The 11,377-nt window shown below is 36.1% G+C and overlaps 1 protein-coding gene across 1 annotated transcript; it reads left to right on the top strand.

Annotated features, from left to right (window-relative positions):
• Positions 1-561: 561 nt before the first annotated feature.
• On the top strand, positions 562-11,129 carry LOC102306725 (deoxynucleoside triphosphate triphosphohydrolase SAMHD1-like). Its single transcript, XM_042217561.1, has 14 exons — positions 562-938; positions 1,037-1,152; positions 2,069-2,142; positions 3,977-4,126; positions 4,217-4,317; positions 4,446-4,554; positions 4,642-4,733; positions 4,825-4,940; positions 5,329-5,444; positions 6,169-6,189; positions 9,628-9,699; positions 9,847-9,951; positions 10,054-10,185; positions 10,366-11,129. Exons 2-14 carry the CDS (start codon positions 1,074-1,076, stop codon positions 10,429-10,431), a joined length of 1,233 nt encoding a protein of 410 aa, XP_042073495.1. The 5' UTR covers positions 562-938; positions 1,037-1,073; the 3' UTR covers positions 10,432-11,129.
• Positions 11,130-11,377: the final 248 nt, after the last annotated feature.

The raw sequence follows: 11,377 nt of genomic DNA, 5'->3' as shown, positions 1-11,377 counted from the left end.
AATATCATGCTGACAGCTCTGACCAATTTTTTTTTTTGTCTCTCTTGGTTTATTGCTTCACATACGCTTAATGTGTTTGTTTGGTAGCACCTTGCAGGGAAATGGCTAAAGATGTTAAATGTTGTTCATATTTAATTGATTAACATTATTTGTTTAATTCTATGACTGTTTCTCCCCTTGTTTTGGAAAATAAATGGGTCTGTGGGTGCAGTCCTGAGCAGCACTGTCGGTTGTAGCCATTATGACCAAACAAGGCTGCAGCGGTGTCTCCTGAGGTGATGCCCTTATCCAGTCCTTTTAAAATTTAAGTGATACCACAACATCCTAAGATCTTAAGTCTCATTGTCATGGTCAGACTATAGCAAAGCAACCCAGAACAAAAAATAAAATCTAAAATAATAATATAATATAATATAATATAATATAATATAATATAATATAATATAATATAATATAATATAATATAATATAATAATAAAATCTTATTTATGATGACTGCAGTACACAAGGAAGAAAAGCCTGTTTAGTTATATTGCAATCTCTTAGTCAATGAACAGGTTACATGTTTTGCTTTTATTTTGTCAAGTTTTTCAACAGCTGTTATTAAGCCATCCACGTGTAGTTTTTTAAGTCAGTCTATGACAAATAAGAAGTGAAATACTGCAACAAATCAAATTAAGGGGGAATAAATCAAAAAAGACTCTACTAGCGCTACTACTCCTATTTGTATAAGGATTAGACACAGTTTATCAAAATTTTTCTTTTTTCTTCACACAGGTGTTTAATGATCCCATCCATGGCCACATTGAGTTAGACTCACTTCTTGTCAAGATCATAGACACTCCTGAGTTTCAGAGACTACGAAATATCAAGCAGCTTGGGGGCAGTTATTATGTTTTTCCAGGAGCATCGCACAACCGCTTTGAGCACTCGATTGGGTATGTCAAGCGGTTCGCAGACACAGCAGTTTATATTTTTTTCAGTGTGTTGCTTAGTGAACTCTGTCTTTCCATGTTTGTATGTTTGTACTATACAGGGTGGCATACTTAGCAGGAGAGCTTGCTACAGCCCTCATGGTGAAGCAGCCAGATCTTAACATCAATGACCGAGATGTCCTCTGTGTGCAAATTGCAGGCCTCTGCCATGACCTGGGTACGTGATGCCTGTCTTTCACCATGCCATATGCTAGGCTTTTATTGATGGGTAATTTCAAGCATGAACACAATGTGATTAGTGCATGGAACTTTAAAACCCAACAATTTTTTATGAGCAAACACTCATGGGCAATCAGGGAGAAAACTATTTTTAAGAGGAAGAAAGTCCTGACAGAATCAATGTTAGAGAGGGAGGACATCTGCCACAACTAACTTTAGTAAGTGTCAAGGAAAGCAAGAAAAGAAAGCCACAGATACAGCAAATAGACTCATAGAGCCAGTAACCTCAGGGCAGGTTCAGAGGTCTGGATTTACCTGCCAGGGAGCACAGCGAGAGAGAGGGCCAAAATAACAAAGCAAAAACATTTTTTAAAAACCCCTCAATGACTTGTAATAGTAGTGCATAAACCAATGGAGCATGAATGTGAGGAGAGTATCCAGTGACAGGAATGTGTCATGTGAATTCCCAAATGAAGACAATATAAAAACAATATCTGAGCATTGTCTTTTTAACACGAATAAGCGTTTACTTGATAATATATAATATACACTTTACAAGTAATGCTTCTGCTCATCAAATAAAACATATTCTCTGAGATTTCAATGCTAGATATAAGACAATGAAGTACAGTTTAATTTAAGAGTCTTGCCTGGAAGACATTCACAAACCGGCTTTCACTTGTACACATAAAAATTACATTTATTCATTCACAACCTTCAGTAAAACAAAATCTACAGATCAAGATTTTAAAAACACAAAAAGGTTCAGAGCATTTTCTCTAAAGATTCTGTGAAAAAAAGAAATCAATTTAAATGAAAAATGTTTGATTTCTGAGTATGACTATCGTATAATCACTGGATCAAATTTACATACTCAACATTTGTGAGTGTTTATTTTGTATTTCTCCATAAAGGACACGGGCCCTTCTCTCGTCTGTTTGATCGTATGTTCAATCCTGAAGCAGACCCAGCAACTAAAGACTGGAAGGTAGGGGAAGAAAACAATCAATTCTACTGTGAGACAATAGACCTGTAGATTTGCATATAAAGGATGAAGGCCACTCTTTTGGGGATGCCAATGTTCACACTTTGGACACAGAAGACAGATGGTTTGAAAGGAGATGTGTCCACTGTGAATAACTATCGTTAAATAAACGGGTATGGCTTACAACACCAACTGCCTGTCACCTACAATGCAGTTTTGAGTTCCCTTCCCAGGTGCCTCAACTCCCAATCACATCTTACGCCAGGTGATCTAAACAGGCCACATGATGGTGTGAGGCAAGGTCTCACAATAGTTTCAAGAAAGGAAGGAGTCCAGTCACGTTCCTTCCAAGCGCTTTAGATAGTGCTAGAGAGTTCATTACATTATTGTCAAGTAACGAAGAACTACCCTGTGAAATTTCCTGTTTTATTTTGGTAGCCTGTTTCGTGTGAACCAAAAACCTGCATAGGATTTTTTGACTGTTTCTTATAGATTTTTACTTTAAAAATATTTTTTAAAAGTCCATTACATCAGGTTTTTTTTTTTTTTTGCAAAACTCTTGTTTTAGTTGTATTAAGCGTACAATTTACCTTTTAAACTGAAATCTGGTATCCAATACTTGAGTCAAAAAACCATATCCAATAATGATTTCTTACATTAATTTCTAAGAGAAGAAGAGAGATACTGTATTTCAAGAGAAATATAAATAGAAAATGCAAGGAATGGAGGGGGTTTGGTGTGAGGAGCTCAGATGATCATGTCCCAACAGGTTTATTTTGTTCATAGCCAAAGGTAAGTAATCTTGAAAAATTATGCATAGTTAATTGTAATAAAATACAGATTGTTTTCATCGCTGTTGCACTTTTTTTTAATATAAACTCCTCATGTTTTGCAAAAAAACTGTATCTGACGGAGGGAAATGGAGATCATTTTTGGATTCAGCACCCTAAAAAATTAACTTTAACAAAAATATCCTTTGCAGCTGATTTTTTTTTTTGCAGACCTGATTACAACCTGATTACAACTGATTACACAGGTCTGCAAGACCTGTGTAATCAGTTGATTTTGTTTATCTGGATTTGGCGTTTTCAGTGTAGAAACAATTCATCATTCATCCAAATGACTGAAGAACTCACTTAGATGAGTGACAAAATGTTTATCCTACTGAAAACATTATATAAAGATGAATAGAATCAAATTTCCGGAATTTCCTTATCTGGATGATTGAGCATCCATCAAGAGCTTTGTTGCCTCAATAACAAAAAGATCCTGAGTTTGATTCCATCACCTGGCCAGGGCCTTTCTGTGTGGTGTTTGCATGTTCTGTCTGGGTATAGCATAGGTGTGAATGTAAGTGTGATTGGTGTTCTGTCTCTCTGTGTTAGCCTTGCAATAGACTGGTGACCTGTCCAGGGTGTACTCTTCCTCTTGCCCTATGGTAGCTGGATAGGCTCCAGTGAGAATAGTCTGTTGAATCAGACCACGCAGGCCAGTCTTTGCTCAACAGCATAAATAAGCATCAAATGCCATCTGTGACCTTGTCTCTGATTTATCATTGTTTGTGACCACATTTGAAAGATACGGTACACCATGGACTAGAAACACCCCACAAGAGCTACAATTTAAGTAGATGCTCTGACCCACTCATTGAGCCATCACAATTTGGTGCTTGTCAAATTCGCTCAAATCCTTACACTTACCCATTTTTCCTGCTTCTAAAACATCAACTTTGAGGACAAAATGTCGATAATAAAAAGATAATCAGTGTCACTTCATATGTCAGTAGCCATCATGTTATGCCTGATTGATGTAAATAGTAATAATGTATCTCTTGCAGTATAAGGATGCCTCTATAGCCATGTTTAATCACCTGTTGGAGAATGAGGATAATAAGGTGAAGGAAGAGGAAGATTATGAACTACTACTCCCAGAGGACCTGATATTTATCAAGGAGATGATTAAACCTATAAAGAGTGATGACACTAAGGTACTGGTCAATTACTGTCTGAATGTCATGAAACCATTGCTTATTGCCTCATGAAGGTCATGAAGGTCAATTCTGGTGTCGTCTCCACAGTGGCCGTATAAAGGTCGAGATGAGAATAAATCCTTTCTCTATGAAATTGTATCAAACAATCAAAATGGGATTGATGTGGACAAGTTCGACTGTCTTGCCAGGTGGGACCTGTGTTGATGACATTTTATAAAACTCAGTATTTCTATATACAGCAAATCTTAAGTGTGCTTTGGAAGGTTTACCATAATAAATGTCTTTAAATTAATGTATTTCCTTACTTCTATCTCAGGGACTGTCACCACCTGGGCATCCGGAACAACTTTGACCATCATCGCTTCATCATGTTTGCCAGGGTGTGCGATGTGAATGGCAGGAAGCACATTTGCTCTAGAGACAAGGTGTGGATCCTTACTTTTTATTAACTTTAGCAGAGTAATTCATTTACCTGATTATCTGTGACAAAACTAAAGGTGTGCTTTCAACAGGAAGTGTCAAACCTGCATGACATGTTCCACACATGGGTATCTCTCCACAAAAAAGCCTACCAGCACAGAGTAACCCAGAGTGTAGAAATGATGTGAGTATCTCCAGGTCCAAATCTATACATATAACAGGGTACTGAGACTATCAGAGTTATATGAGATTTCTTTTCTTTTTTTTTTATCCAGGATCAAAGATGCACTTTTAGAAGCAAATAAGCGCATCAATATTGTAGGTTCAGGAGGGAATACGTTCCATCTCTCCACAGCTAAAACTGACATGAAGGCCTACACAAAGCTAACAGGTAGTGAATTCTAACTGTGCTATATTTAAAACAAACTACAAATTCATCTTTTAAAAAATCTGAAACATATTCTGTCAGATGCTAATTAAAACTTTTTTTAAAAATAGTCCTACGGAAAAGGGCTTTTCAGTTGATGGAAATGTATCAGTCTATTGCAGCTTAACTAAATGCGGATTCAGGATTACCTCCTCCAGTACCAACTATATGTTTTAGTTAAAAAGGAAGTTTTAAGTCTAATCTTAAAAGTAAAGATGGTGTCCTCTCCTGAATCCAAAATGGAATCTGAGTTAAGAGAAGAGGTGCCTTAAAGCTTAATGCTCTCCCTCCCATTCTACTTTTAAATACTGTATGAACCTGTCTTCCCATTTTCCCCTGTTTGCCCTATAAGACCAAGTGGTTGAAGAAATATCTAAATCCACAAATGCTGATCTAGAGAAGGCAAAGGGTATTCTAAAGAGGATCACAACTCGCGACCTGTATTGGTTTGTGGGTCAAGCCAAGCCAGTAAGTAAGGCTTTCATGTTCCTGCATTACAAGTCGACTATTGACAGTTTAACAGGGTGTTTTCTTATCTGAAAACTCTTTTCATTGCACTGTGAATATATAATTATATAATTAGGGACATACGATTTTGGGATTTTGTCTCTGTATGCCACCCTTTTCTGAATCAAACAATCAAGGTGTGATTAAAATGCAGACTCACTTTTACATGGAATGTAAAAGTGAGTCTGGAATGTAAAAGTGAGTCACCTGTCACAGGAATGACTTTCGTCATTCCTGTGACAGGTGACAAGTAGTTCAATCCATAGGAACTCTAGGTAACTGCAGTCTTGGTAATTAAAAATCATAATGGCATGATATAACAATCAGCCTAAATACAGATTGATGTCAGTATGTGGTGTGTGACTTACTGTTGCCTACAGAGTGTTTTAAATGGGGAATTAACATTTTAGAGACAGCAGAAACGTTTCCTTGCCACACAAAACTGGCAAAGCCTATGTCGTAATTTTGCCAAATTCCCTTTTCCATTTACAAAGTAAAACACCAAGTATTATGTAGAAAGTTTTGGAATGGCTCAATTTTGGGAGGTGATAAAAATAGTTTTAGACAGAAATGGAGATTCTGTTACATGTATGTGGCTTACTGTGTATGTGTTCTTAATGTGTGTTGTCACAAATTAGTAAATTCTTGTCTTTAACCTCCTATTTTCCCCTTTTCTGAAATCAAGACCATCAAAGAGAAATTTGAGGTAAGATTGAGAACTGATCATAAAACAAGTTTAACAAAATAATAATGACAACAATTAGAGCATGTTTTCTGACCTGTGTCCTTCAGGAAAGGATGGAACGTTTGAAAAAGAAACTGACTGAAAAAGCTAACAAAAAGGACTTTGACGAATCTATCGGGTTAAGAATCATAACAGCTCATAAAACAAGATAAACAAAACAATTATAATAACAATGTGAGCACATAGTCTCTCCGATTTTTCAGTAGTTTAGTTTATTTCAGTATAGGTGTATATGTATATATTAGAATTAGGACGGTATTTCATCACACTACATATTTGAGTGTATTTTGTTGGCTTGATGATAAATCTCCACTTAATTTGAATTGACTTGATCAATAGAGCATGCACACAAGCTCAGCTCCTCTGTAACCAGATAATTACTGAGTTCCTGCTTCAGTGTTTAGGCTAAGACCATGCTTAATAATGCAGCAGGATCATGAAGCCAATTACTCTGCATAGGAAAGGGGTCAAAGGGTTTTGAGGCCCCTGCAATGCAGAATGTTGGCACTGCCAAGGGTACGATGAACTATTCTCCATGATGACTAATTTGCCACAAGGATCATGGATGTATTTGGATCCCAATATCGAAAGAATATAGGTATTATCCCAGGTTTGCCTTCAGCATCAGAACTTTTAGAGTTTGAAGTATCTTTTCTACTCCCGAATATTCACCATGTGCATGAATGCCATTTTTTGGACTTCAGCAAAGATATTCCCATTCTAAATTACGTGAAGTGACTGGTCTGTGCTTGCTCAGAGCAGCACAGTTATATTGCTAGAAGCCCTTAAAACACCTGGGTCTGCACAACAACAGGAGAAAAAAAGAGGCTCCAGCTCACTCTGGACCAGTGGCAGCTTGTAATGATGTTGGGTGGGTGGGCTAACAAATACATTATATAGTTCACACTACTGGCAGCAGCATCACATCCTTAACAACACATTATAGCCAAAAGACCTTCTCAAACCAACACTAACAAAACTGTATAGAGGAATACCCAGAATGCCAGTCACACACACTCTCACACACCTTTGACTAGATGTTTCTGTACACAATAGCACATGCCTTTACAAAAACAAAAAATGCAAGAATGATGGCTGAATGATCAGAATGCCAGAATAAAAATATCAACATGCATGAGGGCAGAATGAAAAAAAGATAAAAATACGGTACGGTGTACGGTGCAACTCTTAAAGTTCAAACTTGGTTTTCCTGAAGCAAGAATCCTTTTGCCACACACCTCCAGGACTGCAATTCTCTAACTTTACCAAACATTGATATCTTTACACTATTTCCAGTGTGACTTGTGCTGCATTCGTGATTCCTAATTTTGTCAGATAAATGCTTCAAATCCACAATTCCTTGTTGAGTCCAAGCTGTGTCTCCTCCAGAAAGCAGGCAAGGGAAACATTAAAGTTAATTCCTACTTACACTCGTCATTAACCAGTCCTTTCGTTGAAACCACGTAACACAAAATTCACGATTCTGTAATTTGTCCCGTTGTGTTATTTGAACGTCATTTGGATGATTTGGTCTCAGTCTCTTCACTTCCACTTTTTCCTCCAAAGACATAGAAGAAAATGTACGACTAAGTAAATAACCCACTTCATTCATGCTAATGGCCACCGCTGCCGCCATAGTGATTTTGCCTTCAACGCTCTGCTCCCTTGTCTTGTTCGTCAAAATTCACGCCTCTTGGCCGAACTAATTTAGCCCAAATGGTCAGCATGATGTATTCCGTTACATTACTCAATGAGAGTAACATATTCTGAATACTTTGGAATATTTCATATATTGTCATGCTTTTAACAACTACATGAATGTACTATTGCTGTGTGATTTTTACTTTTTATTTTTACTGAATGCTACTTACCAATGCCAAGTAGATTTTTAAATCTTAATATAAAATGAGTAACAGTAGGGTGGACATTAGGTAAGGTCTGCTTTCAGAACTGCACATGATTATTGACAGTTAGCAGGTTGTGATGCAGCCTTCAGTAATAGTAATAAATTACACAGCAACAGTACATTGAAGATACCTTAGTGGCACATAACCCAGGTAGCTACTACAACTAAAACAAGTTGTTTGCAGTAGGCTAACATTAGTTAACATTAGTTTCCTATTTTTTTTTTATTTTTTAGCATTTAACCCTTTTAAAAATATGCTCCAGTTCATATTTCATTCCAGAAATTCAGTAACCAAGATATAAACATCATCTGTGCAAAGATTTATGTTTCTAAAGTGAAACAGTAAAAAATTACAGCACTGTCAATACATGAATATCCAGGCGTTGTACAAAAATGTACAAAATTGTACAATTTTGGCACACAATTGGACACCATGTCAGTTGAATTTTTTTAGGTATTAAAGAGCAGAAATAATTTAATTTTATTAACAGGCCTAAAAATGTTTGTTTTTTTTATATATATTTTTGAAAAATTAACCACACATTTACATGGCAATGGGCCTTTTCTGCTGTGCGCATGGAGCGTTCAACTGGCCTCTGACCCTTTAAGCTCTGAGGGGCTGTAACTTTGGTTTCTTTTGGCCAATTTGCATGATCTTTTTAATCATATCAGCGAATAGGATCACAGTAATGATGCCACATTCACGTAACTTCAACCAATCAGAAGTTGTAAGGCCAAAACCCACGTGATCCCAAATTTACTGCATCTGTTCAGTCACGTGTCTGTAGGTGGGTCTAAAAATGGAGGTTGCTGATGGAAATGGCTTTGATGCGGTTAGCCATGGTAACTGCTGATAATGATGAGACTACTGGCTACCGGCGAAAATAATGGAGGAAATCTCACTGTTTTAGTGCATTTTCGCCACTATGTGTTTTTGTGGGCTTCTTTTGCGGCTCTTCCCGTGAATTCTGGTCAGAGCTTGGTAAAACTTAGTGTTTGGAATTGGTAATAACCCTGGAAGATAACTAGCCTTTCTTTAGCCAGTTACATGAAGTCTATAGAATTTCTGGTTCGGTTTTGCTTGTTTAGTGGACTTGTGCGCATTTACGTAACCGCTCATTTAATCATGGCTTGTTTTTGTTGTGTTTGGTGGTTGTAGAAATGGTTTATATGAGATTTTAGCTGAGATTCTGAAGTTTTTGTAAATACCAAACATGTCGGGACATATATTTCTCACCCCATGTTATAACCGATTAAACGTGATCTCCTCCTTTTTGCCCCCGGTACCGGGGGAGTGGGGCTTAAGAGAACGCGAACATGTATTCTGTTACTCCTCAACACTGGATCCAGAGAAACACTGCATAAGCAGAAGAAAATGGATGGGTGAACAGTTACATTTTATTTATATAGTGCCAAATCCCGATAACAGTTGCCTCAAGTTGCTTAATTATCTAAAATTATAATAACACTGAAAACTCACTCACATCTTTTAGGAGAAGAAGAAAGCTTTGGAAGGCAAACTGACCACACTCTGTACTGAGGAACAGATCAAACTTGAAGTTACTGTGAGATTTTTTTTTCTAATTACCTTAAACTTTTACTAAATTCTTGAGTTTTGTTTGTTCTTATAAATTTAAGATAATAACTAACTCAGCCCTTATTTACATTTGAATTTAAATGCAGGCTTCCTTTTTTTTCATATTTCTTATTAGGTTGTCAATTTGGACTATGGGATGAAAGACAAGGACCTCATCAATAAAATATATTTTTATAACAAGAAGAACCTTAAAAAGGCATTTCCAATCCTAGAATCAGAGGTAAGAACTAGAGCTGTGAGATCATTCTGTATGCATCTCCATAAGACAGCTTTGGCTTTGTAATGATGTGTAACTTTTTTATGTGGCTCTCTTTGATGCCAGGTTTCCAAGCTCCTCCCAGAGCACTTTTCTGAGGCGAGCCTTAGAGTTTACTTGAAGGAACCTAAAACTAAAACTGCGAAAGATAAGGCAAAGAAGTGCTTCAGAGAGTGGTGCAAAGAAAATGACTTTGAGGTGCTTCTTTACTTTTATCTAATAGCATTGATAGACATTAATGTGTAACAAGCAGTATGATGAAAACATAACTCGCAGTTGAAAACTGTATATCTTGAATATCACATTCCTGAGTTCAGATTACACTAATAATAATTCTGCCATCTTGACTGTACTAATGAACTTTACATGTAAACACAGATCACCAAAATGGACGATGACGATGACCCCTGCTCCGGCGCCAGCACAATTCAAGTAACTGGCTAGTGAATCTGAACATGTGAAAGATGCATTTATAATGTTTTTCTGCTACTCTAGAGATTTTAAAAAAGGTCAATTGAATAATGAAATTAAAGTTTTGGGAATGGTAACTTCTTGTGTTTCTTTTTTTAATTTAAATTTAATTTAAATCTTAATTGATTTAGTTTGAAAATTTAACGTTATCAAAATATTACACATTGAGTTCTAATCTGTTTTTTGTGGTTGTCATGGTTGTGTTATGTTATTTAGCTCTCTTCATGGTAATTTCTTGTGTTTTTTTCATTTAAATTTTGACTGTGATTTAGTGAGTGAGTTCTAATCAGTTTTTTGTGGTTGTCATGGCTTTGATCTTATTTTATTTACTTTTTAAAATTGTTTTTCCTTTTATTTTACTTCCTTCATGATGTATTGATATGAAGTGAATTCTTTCTAATGGGAAATTAGAATAATTTTAATCAATCATTTTATGATTAAACTATACATTAAACTATACATCACATGTTTTTATCTTAATCAAACTAAACTCGCATCAGTACATACTTAGGCCAGTTATTGAACACTGTTGTGATTTGCTTTTTGTGGGAAAATTCGTTATTTATCATGTAGCCTGTCTCTAAGGAAAATATACCAAAAAAATAAATAAACATATCCATTCATTTCATTTTCCTGTTTTTCTTTATTTCTGGTGTATTCTAAACTTAGTTCCTTTCTCTCTTTGTGGTATGTTATTGTGAAGTTACAGCTCTTTCAACATAAAAGGAAAGTACGATACAAATGTTCAAATTTTAAAATGTACATAGATTTGCCTATACTGCACGTCCCTAAAATGCTTGCTGAAAAGAGCATCCAGAATACAAAGTCTCAGCTATGTTTTAATGACATGGTCACTGTTTCATATTTATTCCTTATAGAAATATCACCTTAACTGATTCAAAAGCCATATTTGTAGCTT

Source organism: Haplochromis burtoni, unplaced genomic scaffold, assembly GCF_018398535.1.
Source record: "Haplochromis burtoni strain Fernald_Lab_line unplaced genomic scaffold, NCSU_Asbu1 Contig_2210, whole genome shotgun sequence".
NCBI classification, from domain to species: domain Eukaryota; kingdom Metazoa; phylum Chordata; class Actinopteri; order Cichliformes; family Cichlidae; genus Haplochromis; species Haplochromis burtoni.
The sequence above is the reverse complement of the archived record's forward strand: the minus strand, read 5'-3'. Positions and strand labels throughout refer to the sequence as shown.